Raw genomic sequence first — 15647 nt, 5'->3', positions numbered from 1 at the left:
GTTCTGTTGGTGTACATAAAAAGAGGAAGCGACTTAGGCCGTGAATGAGAAAGTCGTTTGCGGACGAAAAGGGCAAGCTGCTGCATGTTGCTTAGTAGGTTTTCTGGTGTAGATCTGGCAGTATGTCTCTAAAACTTGTAATCTTATTTGGGAAGTGTAAGATTTAGCAGAGTCCTGAGCAGAACATTAACCAGTGAAGAGCAGCGCCTGTCCCCCGCCGGCAGCGCCGCCTCAGCGGGGGATGGAGGGCGGGAGGACGTCTACTCCCCACTCTAGGCTGACTCTACGGGAAGTAAAAGGAAAGGGCAGTTTGCCCGCACCTAAAATGGCGGCCGGTGCTTGGCGCCACAGCGCCTGCGCAAGAGGATGCGTTTTGAGACACTAATTCCCCTAGTGTCCTCTCCCACCCGCTGAACTCAGCAGCGCCGGGCCCCGACCTAGCTACCTGCGCCCGGAAGTGACGTATTGGCGGCAGCGTTCCCCGTTGCATGATGGGAGAGTGTGTGGAGTGGGCGGGGGGTCTCCGCGGAGGAGGAGGTGGAGGCGGCCGCGGCGGCGGCGGCGGAAGAGGGCGGAGGGTAGTGGGATGGGGGTCCCGCGGCAGCGCTGAAACTCCGGGTGGGCGTCCGTGGCGCTGCTGCACTGACAGGCCCGGGAGTAGCCTGCCTTCCGCTCTCACCACCTCGGAATAGCCAGTCCTTCCCCGGGGAGCCAGTTCTTCCCCGGGCCCCTGAGCCATGCCCAGCGCGGCGGCCCCGGACGAGCCAGGTAAGCGCTGCCGCTCTTCTTTCCTCAGCCGCTTGGGGGAAGAGGGTGCGGAGACCCGGCCCACTGCCAGCTCTCGCACTGGCCTGAAGCACCTGCCCGCCGCGGAGCTGGGGCTGTGGAAACCCAGCTGGCTCTGCGGGCCTGCAGGTTTTGGGCTCCGGCTCTGCTGTCTTCCGCGGGGGGTGCGGGAAAGCTGTTGGCGGCGCCTGAAGCGCCCAGCACTGTCTTCTCCGACCCGGCGACCGGCCGAGGAGTGTGAGCCGTTCCTTCCCCGGCCGCCGCGGTCTCGCCCTGCCCCTCCGCTTCCACCTGCCCACACCTCCGCGCCGGCAGCTCCTTGTGGGAGCTGTTGAGAAGTTTGGGGCTTTGCTGGGGTTTCCTCCTCCGTCCCTCTCCCTCGTGACAGGTGTAAACACTGCCTGTTTCGCCGAGGCCCGAGGCCGGCCGCCGCCGGAGTGTGCACCTTCCGAGGGTCCCTGAAGCAAGCGGATTTTGTATCTTTCAACTAGCAGAGGAGACGGCCGCAAAACACGTGCCTTCATTTTTGAGGGGACGTTTTCTTCTGTCTTCTGGGACTCCTCAAGAAATAATCTGCGTCTTCTTTCTACATTGCGTTAAAAAAGTTAGACCATTATTTGAGCGTCGGGCTTGGCAGGTGCTGCGTCTCGCTAGGGGCGGTGGACGTAAGGGTAGCGATGATGGGGTTCTTTTTCCATTAGAAGATAATGAAAGTATTTAGGCCTTTTTCTTGTTGGTTTATTCGTTAAAGCTTGATTTCCCACTGAATCTTACATTGGGACTGACTGACTTATACGTATATATTTTACTGGGATGGGGGAAGGTGTGAAACAGAAACAATGCTTCCATGTTTCAAAGTTCTCACTTTAGGAAGAAGAGTAAGCTAAAACTTAAAAACTTTTTCCAAGGCATAAATCTCTTCACGGACTACATTCTCACGGACGGGGTTTTGGTGGGGGGGCGCGGTTTATCCTTGTTGTTACATTTAATTATTGTTTTCAGCTAGCCTCCCAGACATAGAAATATATGCTAAACTCTAGGAGAAATAAATCTCAACTCTTTTGTGTTGCTATATTTAGGATACTTTACACACATTTATATCCTTTACCAGCTTAAATGTTGGCTTTTGTACTAGTCATTTTTAACACTTTGCAGAGGTATGTTTTGTTAAACAAGTTATCTGGTAGTTTTCTAAATTTTGTCCATAGAGCTATTTCACAGATTAAAAAATGGATCCTGCAACAAATGACATTTACTAGATGCTCATTAGATATAGTTGTTCCTCTGTATATGTATCAAATTAGATATATATCAGTCTTCAAAGCACAGATATATTTTTAAGTCATTAAAAAGCTCTTGAAAGAAATTCAGTGAGACTCAGTATGTAGAGCCCTTCAGTTTTTGTTGGGTTTTTTTTGGTACTGGGATCGAACTGAGGACCTTGCGCTTGCAAGGCAGGCACCAGAACCACTGAGGTGAATCCCCAGCCCTCTTCAGTTTTGATCTTTTCTGATCTTTTGACCTAGAGAGTATAATACAAATCCTATGTCAAAATAAAAGTAAAATGTCCAAGATCACATTGATAAATCTTGCAGAATCCATTTGTCTTTATGAAAATTATATAATCTAGGTGAATCCTATTATAAAGCATCATTTTAAATTTTAATTTGTTCTGCTTAAAGTTAGTAAAAAAATTAGATGAGAAAAGTACTGAAATTTGAGTACTAAATAATATTTTATTTTGTGTGGAAGCCAAAGCACCTCCTTCATTAGGCAGAAAAGTCTTTGAATAGCAGCTCATTGAGGAATTTCCCTTCTCTCCGAGCCTTCTGCCCAAATCTCATAAAAGGAAGTGGCTAAGTATGTGTATATTTTTAAATCTTCAATTTAGATCACTTATTTAAATTCTAGTAAAATGTTATAATTGGTAAATTTAAAAGTACAGGCTTTTTCCCCTCTATTGTTATGTAGGCTAGTGAGCCTTTCCAGCCTAAACATTGTACTTTTTTTTTTTGTACCGGGTATTGAACTCGGGACCTTGCACTTGCAAGTCAGGCAGTGGAACCACTGAGCTAAGTCCCCGGCCCTCACATTGTACTTTTTAATTGGATCCAACTTTGAGAATATCCGTGGCATTATGTAGATTTTCATATGCCACTTTGGTAATCTTTCCTCAATCGGTGTTTGTGTGTATATATTCCTCAGTCAGTATATAGATACAATCAAGGTCCTTTTGAGCTTTGTATAATACTTGCTAACACAAGTATGCTGCTTTCTGTAAGCAGAATACTTTTTTTTTTCTTCGTGGTTCTGGGGAGTGAACCTGGGGCCCCCTCACGTGCTAAACCAGTGCTCTACCACTGAGCTCACCCCAGCCCAGCAAGATACTTTTAAAAATGCTTTCTTAACAGTATTCATTCATTTGTATCTCTTAACAACCATATAAGGTAGTAGGTAATATTATTTCCATTTTTCAGAGAAGAAATTGAGGCATACAGATGGTAATTTACCTAAAGTCAAACAGCTGGTAAATGACAGAGCTGAGGTGTAATAATACCATTTATAAAATTTAAAAACATGTAGAACTATACTGTATGTTTACTATGATTCCTGGAATATGCAGCAAAAGTATAAAAAACGTGCATGGGAGTGGTAAACATCAAGTCAGAATACGAGTTATCTCTAGAGAACTGGAGAGGGATAAAGGCTCTAGGAAGAGGCCATAAAATTTAAAACTGTGGTCTTTAAAATATAGCAGAAGCAAATTTGGTAACAGATTAAGATTTAACCCAGGTGAGTGGTGGATACTTTATCACTTATTTTCTTCCCCCTGACATTTGTTATATGCTTGAAATCCTTCATAATAAAATCTAAAGTTTAGGTATTTAACATTAATATATATATACTTTCAGTCTGTCTTTCAGGATTATGTATTTAAAAAGGGAACAGATAAGAAGTTAGTGTTATTTTGGGTTGACTTCCTGGTAAAATACAAGAGCTTTTAATTTAAGAACATTTGGGGCCCGGGATTTAGCTCAGTGGTTCTGGCGCCTGCCTTGCAAGCTCAAGGTCCCGAGTTCAATCCCTGGTACAAAAGAAAAAAAGAAAGAAAATTTAAGAACATTTGAAATAAAAACTGTTAGCTTCTCCGGGCGCCTCTGTGCTAACTTCACTTTCCCGGAGTCTTTAATTGCTGCCCTGCGTTCATACTTCTAGTTTCTATTTGTGGTCTTACCTTAGGGTTCATAGGTGTGTATTAGACCTATTCTCTGAGAAAGGAAGATGGAGAATCATTGCTTTTTATTTTAAGAGAAATGAAAAAAGAAAAAAAGGATTTAAGACTCCCTCTTTGTCAGTCTCTACCACCCCTATTCCAAATAATTAACTTAAAGGCAAGACTTAGAAATAAATTGCTAATAAATTAAAGATTGCTATATGCTCAAAGCTTAAGTTACAAACTCTGTATTAGTGAGTAGTTCCCATAGGAAAATTATGTGGTAAATTTGAATAAATTCACTGTAAGTTCCATTTATATAAATACAGTGTACTATAAACCATTTCAACTAATTATCTATTAACACTATGGTATCTTCTTTCAATCTTAGAACAAATGTTTACTGAGCATCTGCTGTATGTCAGGCCTTGTTCTGGGTACCAGGGATACTGAAATGAACAAAGAACAGTAAAAACCTATCTCATAGTGCTTTGATTTTGTTTGCATATATTTTGCAGACTTGTTTGTGTGTGGGGGGGACAGATTAATAAGATTACTATTAATAAGATGGCAGATGATGTTAAGTGTTGTGAAAAAAGTTACTTTAGAGAGATAGGGGAGTGCTGACCTTTTTTTTTTACTTTGAGCCAGGGTAAAGGGATTGGCTGGGGGTTGGTGCGGCTTGCTGTTTTATATAGGGTGGGGTCAGAGAAGGTTTAAGACCTGAAGAAAGCAAAGAGAATAAGCGAGAGAGTGACCCACAGTTATATGCTTGGAATATTATAAAAAGTATGGCAAGGAAGTCCAGTGTGGCTAGAATAAGCAAGTAGACTAGTGGTAGATCAGTCAGAGTTAGAGGGTGAGAGAGCAGTGCTGGGTCTAGTGACTTTGGCTTTTTACTCTGTGAGATGGGAAACCATTTTAGAGTTTTTGAGTAAAAGTATGAGCTAATCTATGTCTTAAAAGGATCTGTTGGGGCTAGGGGTGTGGGCCTGTGGTACAGTATGTGGTTATCACCATGCTTGAAACCCTGAGTTCAATCCCCAGCACCCCAGCCCCAAATAAAGGGATCTAACTAGCTGCAGTATATAGACCATAGGAGTGCAAGAGTAATGCAGAAAGATTCAGTTAGAGATGGTTACAGTGACACAGGTCAGAGATTACCGTGTTTTGAACCAAGGTGGTGACAGTAGAGCTGAGGAGAAAGTGTTAGGAACCTCTAGTAATCCTCCCCATTGCTGAACTCAAAACTGAGGCACTCACTTCTGAAAATTGAAGGCCTTTACAACCTGTGTTCAGCTTACTGCCTACTCTTTTCATATATCCTACTTTTTTTTTTTTTTAGTACCAGGGATCGAACTCAGAACCTTGCACTTGCGAGGCAGGCGGCAGAACCACTGAGCTAAATCCCTGGCCCCTGTCCTACATTTTAGTCAGACTCTCACTGTGCCTTGTTAGTGGCCCCAGGCTTTATCTTTAGTGCCTGCCACTTCCTCTATTAATTAAATCCTTTCTATTTCAGATTCATTCTACAGGGCTAGGGGTGAACAGCCAAGTGGTTGACCCCTTGCCTGGCAGGAGCAAGGCCCTGGGTTTGATCTGTATCACTGTAAAACAAAACAACTGCCTTAAATTCTTTCTCCTTCATGAAGCATTTTATCATTTTCTCCATTCCGCCTCTCCTAATCAAGTGGGATCTTTTTCTTAGAATCCTGGTAGCCATATTTTATTTTGTATAATGTTTGTTTTGTTTTGTTTTGTTTTTTGGTACTGGGGATTGAACTCAGGACCTTGCGCTTGCGAGGCGGGCAGCAGAACCACTGAGGTAAATCCCTGGCCCTGTATCATGTTTGTATTCTGTCTTGCATTACTTTTACTGTTGTCATGTATTATTCTTACGAATTAATACTAAATTTCAATAAGGTTATGACTCCTTTTATTGTGTTAACAGTTTTATGTGTAGTAGATGCTCAATTGTGCATGTAAAATTTTTAAGATAGTTTTATTACAGTAATATAAAGAAACATAGTAGAAAATAGACAAGTGAGAAAAATCACATTATTAAACAAAGATCCCACAGTTAATACTTTATACAGTAGTACGTATTTTTCTACACATTTTAGTATATTTTGTCAAAATTAAATCATATATATACTGTTCTATAAATTGTTTTGCCTTGAGTATCTTAAATACTCAAGGTCATATTCAGTTCTTTCCCATATCATCCAGCACTGTGCAGCTGATTTGCCCAAATCTCTATCCACTCCATATTGCATATTTCTGATTATTAAGATTATGAAAAGATAATATACTTACAAAATTTTGAAAATTGTGGTAAAATGAAAAGAAAACTGGTACACTCTGTGTTGGCAGGGACCCATCTGTTTTAATGTCTGGCACAAGAAGCATTCAATAAATATGTGTTAAAAGGAGTAATTGAAGGGATGTATCATTGGTCATCAGAAAATGGTTATTAAATTTTTATTTTCCTTCAGTTTTCCCCCTTCTATAGATATGTATGTGAGTATGTCATGCGTATGCATGTATTGTACTCACATGTATGAATCATAAGGCATAGATTTATCTTTTACTTACCATTAAATTGTGAGCCTTCCTCAGTGTTACTGTGTAAACTTTAAAACTTAATTTTTAAATTTTTTACTTTACTACTGGGGATCGAACTCGGGACCTTGCGCTTGCGAGGCAGGTGGTGGCACCACTGAGCTAAATCCCTGGCCCTAAAACTTAATTTTTAATGACTGTGTAAATGCCATGAAATGAATTTCATGTTATTTCTTCTGTTTCTCACTAGGTTTTTCTAGTTTTTATTATTGTAGCATCTTGGTGAACAAGTTTGTATTAATTATTTAGCCTGTCTTTGTTATTTCTATAAGATCAGGTCTTGAAAGTAGTTACTAAGTTACCTCTGCTTTCTCAGAGGTAGTAATGAAATCACTTTTAGCAGTGGTTGAGTGCCATTATCTCTTTAATCACTGTAATGATCAGTAAATATGCAATTTTATAATTATTTACCTAAATTTTTGTTTTGGATTTAAGCTCTTTAGCAGTGTGGAAGGTTTGCATAATTTGATTTTTTTTGAAGGTTTGAAACTTGAGATATCTTTCTTTGATATGAAGTTAAACTTGCTTACTTAGCTTCATCCTTTTTTATGCTCTTTTTACATGGCAAGCACATTATCCACAACAAATACAATGTTGTAGAATAGTGTTTTCCAGTACAGTAAGTACTAGCCACATATGGCACCTAAAATGAAGCAAATCCAAATAAAAGTGTAAAATACATGGCACATTTCTAAAACTAATGTGAAGTAATCTTACATTAGTCACAGGTTAAGATAGTATTTTGAGGGCTGGAGATTTAGATCAGTGGTGGTGCACCTGCCTTGCAAGCTCAAGGTCCTGAGTTCGGTCCCCGGTACTGAGAAAAAAATATATTTTGAGTATTTTGGATTAAGTAAAAAATACTAAATTTCATCTGTTTCTTTTTTAATGTGGCTACTAGAAAATTTAAAGTTGGCTCTACAGCTTTATTGTGTTTCAGTTAGTGCTGCTTTGGAACTGACACTGATTTCTTATCTAAGGAGAAATACAATACAGTATAAGATTAATTTCTACAAAGTAGTTAATAAGTTTTTTTAATTTACGTATTACATGTAAGCCTGATGATATATTTTTATGGTATGTACACTTTGCACAGTAATTTTTCAAATTGTATTTGAATACAAACTATAACTTACTACAGTTCTTATGCTTGGAAAGAAATTTGTGTTGGAGGACTTCAGGGAAGGTGTTGGGAAATTTGATCCTTCAGCTAAAATTGAAGAATGTGCAGGAATGTTTAGGCAATAGGACTGCAAGTGCAAAGACTGTAACACAAGGGTATGTTATTGTATGCCTTACAAAAACTAAGAGAAGACCTAGCTAAAAGCATTGAAAACAACTGAGGGGGAGTGTGGTTGGAGAGATAGCAGTGCCTTATAGGCATGATTAAGACTTTTCTTAGTCTTTATCATGAGCAGAGGATCTACCTGACCAGATTTGACTTTTAAAATGATTGCTTGGTTGAGGATGATTGAATACTCGAGAGACTAGTTTAGATGATAATGGCAGTTTAGACCAGAGTACATTAGGGAGCTTAAAACAGCTACAGATACTCCAGAACTGAAAGACTTGTGAGGTAAAACAGAGATAATGCAGGCTGAGGAGTTTTGTCAAAGATAACCTCTTAAGATTGTGGCCCAGTAACTGGGTGGGTGGTGGGGTGGGGGCCATTCATTGACTTAGAGAACCTTGGAAGAGAACAAAAATATGAGGAAGAAGAGCTTGAGCTTTGTTTTCATTTGAAAGAGGAGGTGTCAGCAGCCCGGTCTCCTGAATGCTAAACAGGCACTTCCCCTAACCACTGAGCTACAACTCCACCCTCCTGATCTCTGTTCTTTATAAATTGAGTTTGAGATCTTTGAAGAATTCAAGTAGAGAGTTCTAGTAGAGAATTGGCTGGACTATAAAAAGAAATCTGGAAGCCCTAGAATATGGTAATTATAAGCCTTAGGTAGATGAGCTGTTTAGGAAATGTTGAATAATCAGTCTGGATGAAACCTGGAAAAAATGTAGTCATCCCTCAGCATCCATGAATTGGTTCCAGAACACAAAAACACGACACATGCGCGTGCGCACACACAAATATCAAAACCCATGGACATTCAAATTCTTTATATAAAATGGTATATTTACATATAACCTCTATGCTCACATATACGCTACATCATCTCTAGATTACTTATAATACCTAAAACAGCTATATAATATACCTAATCATACCAATAATATAAAGGCTATGCAAATTATTATACTATATTGTTTAAGAAATAATGACAAAAATCTGTACATGTTCAGTATAGACACATTTTTTTTCCCTGAATATTTTCAGGCCACAGTTTTTTGAATTTGCTCATGCAGAACTTGATGTAGAGGGTAAACTGTATTACTAATTTGAGTGTGCTTAATACTTACAAGAAATTTTTGATTTGTTCTGAAGCCTACTTGTGTAAAAGTAAAGAGTAAAATCAAATAAATTAGCTACTTATTACTTGATATGTATAATCAAATAATCTTATACAGTGCTTATGTGATTGTTTGGAAACATTTACCTTTTCTCTGCTGCAGAAAATAACTGGGCTTCCTAACTATCCAGTAGGCTGAAGACAGTTATTCTGTCTGGTATTTTTGCTACATTAATAAATCTAAGCTGAGGTAGGAATATTGTAAGTTCAAGACCAGCCTGAACTAAGATCTAAGGAAAAATTAAGTGATTATCTCCATAAATAATAAAAAAACACTTTTGAAAAAAATGATATTTTTCACAGAACCTGATTTTTTTTTTTTTTTTTTTTTTTTTTTGGTACTGGGGATCGAACTCAGGTCTTTGCACTTGCACGGCAGGCAGCGAAACCACTGAGCTAAATCCCCAGCCCAGTACCTGATTTTTTTTAACAAAGCAATTTAAAATAAGAATTACTGTCTAATTCTGTAATGTGATAAAACATGTATACTTTAACCCAGAAGTCATTATCTTCATTAGGGTAGAATACTGGATGCCTACTATTACTGCTACTCTGAAACTTTGTATAACCAGCACAATTAATAAAAAATTTAAAAAGCAAAGACATAAGAATTGAAAAGAAAAAGGTTAATCTATCTACTAAAATTTGTTTATAATGTGATAATATACTATATAGCCACAGAGAGTTTTAGTTTATATTAACAGTACTTACCAGTTAGGATGGAAGTGAAGATTCCTTTTTATATAAGCAGAAAAAAGATAAAATACCTAATAGTAAACTTAACAATAAATGTAAAAATTCTATTTTGCTAACAGATTTAGTAATTAAGAGATAATTTAACTTTTTAAATACTGTTTACTATTTTGAATAGTATCTTTTTTCCTTGGGGGGAAGAATTGCCAAGAGTTTCAGGTATCAAAATTCAAGTCTCTCTCTCATCATAGGATCAGGCAAAAGAAAATGAGTATTCATTACTTCTTACATGTGGTTAAGTCACCACTCCTCATCCTTTTTTCATTTTTTTTCTTTTCATATTTCATATTCATTCCCTCATATTGTAATGAATAGACAGATACAGCTTTCTGTGTTTCATTAGATTTTAGAAGTTTTCTTGAAGCACAGTGAAAGTGTTAACATCTAAATAAAAAGCTCAGATTTCAATTACATTATCATTGACTTTGGTTTCTGGAAACTAGAGAAAACTTTCATTTAGTTTGTGGGAGGGAGTTGGTGATGGGGAAGTGGTCAGAGATAGTACTCAGATTTCTGGACTTCTCTAATTCAGAATATTTTATAGGAACAAGTAGTTTCTGTTTTTGGTAGAGATTGACTTCAGTTTTGGAATTGGCAAATGTGAAATCTGTCTGAAGCATCCAGGTAGAGATATTTTAAAAAGCATTTGGATAGGTAGATCTGAAATCAAGCAACCTGAAGATAGAGATTGGGCTTTATGACTGTATAAAAACAAAAGGTAGGGCCAGGGATTTAGCTCAGTGGTTTCGCTGCCTGCCCCACAAGCCCAAGGACCTGAGTTTGATGACTGGTACAAAAAAAAAGAAGAGATTTCACAGTGATAATAATACTGGGAAGCCAAGAACTATAAAATACTTACTTGCCAGTTACAGGGTAAGCAGAAGAAGCAGATCCATTGAAGGAGAAGAAAACAGATAAGTGAGAGAATACAGAATGTCTTTCAAAAATGTGTTTTCCCTTAAATGTGTTTTAGACCTTTCCCTTGTTAGTAATACAGTATAGCTGTTATTTTTTTTTCCTTAAATGGATTTCATTTACCTACTTCTTTATTGATAGATACAGAAGTTTTTAGTTGCTTTTTTAAAAAATTAAACAGTACTGGCTGGGGATTTAGCTCAATAGTTCCACTGCCTGCCTCCCAAGCGCAAGGTCTGGAGTTCAATCCCTGGTACCAAAAAAAAAAAAGAAAGAAAGAAAGAAAAAAAATTAAGCAGTACTGGAGTTAACATTTTTGTGGAGATAATCTTTGCATACTTATGTGAATGTGTGTAGGTTACATCCCTGCAGATGTGCCTTAAAAATTTTTATATTTCTAAAAATTGTTTGTTATAGGGTATGGAGTCAATATATATATATATATATATATATATATATATACCAACCAGTAGTACCTTTTAGAAATTTTTTGCATCATAGATTCTGCACCAAAAAATTTAATTTTAGCAAACCTAAACAGTTGATAAATACAATACCTTTTGAAAGTGAAAAATCATTAGAATTTTCCAAAATGTTCATATTTTATGTATGTATGCTTTAAAAAAATTCACCCAAAAGTATTTGCTGTGTTGCAAGTAATAAATGGTGCCTATTTTTTTTTTTTTTAGCCTTTAGTCTTTCTGTCTCTGAGGAAACAGTAAAACTTTAAACCAAGCAAAAACACCATTAAAGGTCAAACAGCTAGAAATCTGTTTGCCACAGAATTCCTTCCATAGTTTTCATGGGTTTATCAGTACAGGTAGGCTCACTTGTGACATTACCTGAATGTGTCACATGCTTACACTCATGAGCACTATTTGAGCAAAGCTTTGTTTTATGATAATTCCTCCCAAAAATGTCACCTTTTTTAATCTATATGGCTCACATACAGATGGTTTATTTTCTCTTCTATCATTTCATATGCCTCTATGTCATCTTTTTTTCTTTAATTGGTGGCTAGTCAGAGAACAGAATAAAGTAAAACTAAGAGCATCTGGCAAAAACTTAGATATGTGAGGTGAATTGGCTGTTGCATAGGCCATGTTTGTGAATTTTAGGTTACCCAGCGTTTATGATTGTATAAAGAACAGCAATGTCAGATGAATGGCAGCTGCCAAATGTCTGCCAGGGTGTTCATCTTTTAGTTACAGATTTGAGTTGGTTTTTTGTTTTGTTTTGTTTTGTACCAGGGATTGAACTTGGGTCCTTGCGCTTGCAAAGCAGGCAGCAGAACCACTGAGCTAAATCCCTGGCCCTGTATCTTTATTTTTGAAGTCCACAAAGTACTTTGTGAATTTAAGTTGGTTTGGAATTTGGAGGGTTTTTTGTTTTTTGTTTTCCTCAGACTACCCCAGGCTTTTGAGGTTTAACTCATCAGTCTTGACCAAAATGCTAATTTAAAATTGTACAGAAATTTTTCTTTCAAAGCATGTCAGCTTTTCGTGTCAGCTGATTGTAGAATTTTCTGTGGGACAATTTTCATGAACAGCTGTAGAAAGTTGCTGAGGAGCAGATAAAGAGATCATGGGAAATTAGTTGGACTTTCCAGAGTAGCATCATGTGCTGGTAACACTAGCTAACCTCTCCACTTATGGTGAGAAGTTGTCCTAAGTCAAAGCAAATATTTATGTTAGCAGGTTTGTTTAAAACACACAAATTTTTGTCCTTTAACAATTTTCCCCCAGCTTGAGCATTAAATACTACCATTCTCAATGTTTTTTTCTTCAGATACTTTGCAGCACAAAGGATTGCATTTATTTTCTTTCATACTAATCACTTTTCAGGCCAGCCACCCTCAGATCACACTTATATACTTGGATTGAACTTGTATATTTCCTTACTTTGGTAAAGCACTAAGAGACCAGAGGTAGGGTTATTGAAATCTAGTTGGGGTGGGGCAAGCAGAAGGTCCCAAGTTCAATCCCCAGTACCAAAAAAAAAAAAAGAATTTAGTGAAGAGACATAAAATCAACCTAGGCTTTCCTGCCTTTTAGATTGTTTGCATTGTAAAGTTTTGGGGGTATGAGGGTAGAGCGGCTAATTTATTGTGCTGCTATACAATAGAAGCAGAGGGCACTAGGGAAAAATTTGTTTTCCAAAGGCTAATGCATCCGTCTTCACTGCTGCTTCTGTTTTGTTGCCCTTTTTATCAGTGTTATTTATTAAATTTCAAATTGAAGTAGTTTTGGGGGAAGATAACTAGTAAGCTCTCAAATATGGTCAGTTGATGTGACAAGTTAAAAGTTAGAACAATCTAAGCTGGGTGTGGTGGCCCACATATATAATCTAGGAACTCCAGTAGGCTGAGAGAGAACCTGTCTCAAAATAAAAAAGTAAAAAAGGACTGGGCATGTAGCTCAGTGGAAAAGCTCTGGGTTCAATCCCTGGTGCAATCTAATGAGTTTATTTATATTCTTTAACTTTTTTATGAAGTGATATACCCAAACATAAATAAAATGTTATTTTGGATTTGTGTGGGTTAAAATGTTCACTTAGAGGAAAACCTTTTCATAGAATTTTTGAAAACCAGCTTTTTTTTTTTGTACCAGGGATCGAACTCAGGACCTTGCACTTGCGAGGCAGGCAGCAGAACCACTGAGCTAAATCCCTGCCCTGAAAACCAGCTTCTTTAAAATGACTCTTACTGCTGTTTGACAAGGTAATTAGCACCTGAAGAGTGAATATGTATAGTTGCTCATATTGTAATTAACGTTATGCACATGATACTTGTACTTTTGTGAATTGTCCTTATTGATGTCAAAACCAGGAAGACAGAAAATTTTGTCATTTTTAGTAGTCTGGCTTTCTGAGGATGATCAACATAAGTGTACAGATATTTTCCTGCTTATTTTTATTATTCACTCACATTTGTTATGTCCATACTGAAATGATATTTTCTTCTTGATATTTTTGTTAGTTATAATTCATTTTAGCTTGTGAAAATTATCTTTCTCCTTCCAAATTATTGGAGAAGGACCAGAAACCTTTTTGAGTCATTCAGAAACCTTTTGGGGAGAATTCTTATAATTTGAGTATTTATAATCAGTCATTTCTGCAATATTTTAAGTCAGTTATCAGATATTTGACTAGCATGTAATTAAACTCTTTTATTTCTTCATTTGTCACATGAAGATAACTTATACCTCATGATGGTATAAGGACTAAATGAGATAATTTATGAGTGCTCTTCTAATATGGAAACAGTAAGCACACAAAAATATCTTGATGTAAGCAAAGAGCACACACATATGGAATATTTAACAAATGACTTAAATGATACTGCATGTTATTATGCAGTTTGTGACATTGACATACAATTGATGTCACTGATACCTTGAATTTTTGTTTTCAAGTTGGCAAGTTGGTTATGAGATCTTTTTAAAGTAATTCAGCTTTGATACTGTGGAAGTTTGAGTAAGTAGGCCTAAAGTTTGCAGCCTATATTGAAAAGATGGTCCTAAAAATAAATACCAATAAAAACCATTGTCAATTCTTTACTTTTAGGGACTGTATTTACTAGCCCCTGTAGAGGTAATATGCTGAGAACAAATGACCCAAAAAGAGAAAAAAAAATATCATTATTGTAGATTTTAAAATTTAGATAGTATCACAGTCCTTTAGATATATTGAAAACTAAAATACAAATCTTTATATGGCTTAAAGGAGGGGCTCTCTCTTCTGGTTTGTTTTCATTTGTTTGTTTGTTTGTTTAAGACAGGATCACACAATGTAGTCCAAGCTGGCCTGAAACCTGCTACATAGCCTAGGCTAATTTAAAATTCTCAATCCTCCTGCCTCAGCTTCCAAACTGCTGGGATTACCAGGTATGCACCACCACACCAGCTTCTGTTTTATGACTCTTAAGCAGACCAGAAATGTAGGCTAGGTGGGCAGATTCATGGACAGTAGATTTTGAATCTTCATATTCCCATAAGGATATTTTCCAGTCTTTTTTTTTTTTTTTTTTTGGTACTGGGGATGAAACTCTGGACCTTGCACTTTCAAGGCAGGCCACAGAACCGCTGAGCTAAATCCCCAGCCCCCCATAAGGATATTACAAGTAAAGATTTCAAAGAATTTGAGCTTCTGCAATATCAAGCAACATTTGTAATGCAAACTGATGTTAATTGTATAACATTTTTATTCACCTTTTTTAAAAAAAATACAGATTTTTTTCTTTTAATAAGTCACTAAGTATAAACCTCAGACATACTATGATAAAAAGCTAGTTATTTGTGTATGTTTCTAAGCCCTTAAATATACCGTGCTAGGGCCATGGATTTAGATCAGTGGTGCCATGCCTGCCTTGCAAGAGCAAGGTCCTGAGTTCGATCCCTGGTACCAGAAAAAAAAAAGAAAAAAATATATATATATACACACACACTATCAGAGTTGTACTATCAGAGTTAGTCTCATGACTTCAGATAAAATGGTTTGTCTTTCTTCTCCCTTTTCTTATCAGTATCCTTTCTACTTGTGGTCCTATCCACCTGCCACCCCAGTCAGGAAAGTAAGTAAAGAGTGAAGGGTTGTGGGTCAAGTGGGATTTTGTAATCTAGGCCTTTCAGGCTTAAAAGGTGATATTCACAGTTGATGCAGCTAGACTGTTGCTCTGTAAAGGATGAGAGTTTCTCTCTGGTGAGCAGTGTGGGTTGTAAACTTTTAGCTTGTCTGGAAGAAAGTCTAGATGTTTGATTCTGGGAGATTCCTAAGAGGACCTCTTACTTAGAAATACTAACACCATCACCACCAAATGTAAGCCCAGGGGCCAGTAGAACGGACAATACTTTGTGTGGATATGAGATAATAGGAAGGAGGCAAGGACTAACTATCTC

General features: G+C 37.6%; 1 protein-coding gene across 40 annotated transcripts in view; it reads left to right on the top strand.

Moving 5' to 3' along the window:
• Nucleotides 1-488: 488 nt before the first annotated feature.
• The window catches only part of Aftph (aftiphilin), a 63237-nt gene continuing 48078 nt past the window's right edge, over nucleotides 489-15647 (top strand). For 9 of the 40 annotated variants that reach the window (XR_002396747.2, XR_002396748.2, XM_021262542.2 and 6 more), the window contains exons 1-3: nucleotides 595-768; nucleotides 13362-13471; nucleotides 14527-14636. Coding sequence is in view for 1 of the 40 variants with exons in the window: in XM_021262541.2 (XP_021118200.1) it covers nucleotides 738-768 (31 nt within the window). In the remaining 39 variants the exon portion in view is untranslated. Of the gene's footprint in view, nucleotides 769-5787; nucleotides 5826-13361; nucleotides 13472-14526; nucleotides 14637-15274; nucleotides 15323-15647 lie in introns of all 40 variants that reach the window. The other 31 variants (XR_015453073.1, XM_087216312.1, XM_004849969.3 and 28 more) reach the window with 25 other exon arrangements.

This window comes from Heterocephalus glaber, unplaced genomic scaffold, assembly GCF_053883595.1.
Source record: "Heterocephalus glaber isolate CG9 unplaced genomic scaffold, H.glaber_assembly_v1.0 deba00001457, whole genome shotgun sequence".
NCBI classification, from domain to species: Eukaryota; Metazoa; Chordata; class Mammalia; order Rodentia; family Bathyergidae; genus Heterocephalus; species Heterocephalus glaber.
The sequence above is the reverse complement of the archived record's forward strand: the minus strand, read 5'-3'. Positions and strand labels throughout refer to the sequence as shown.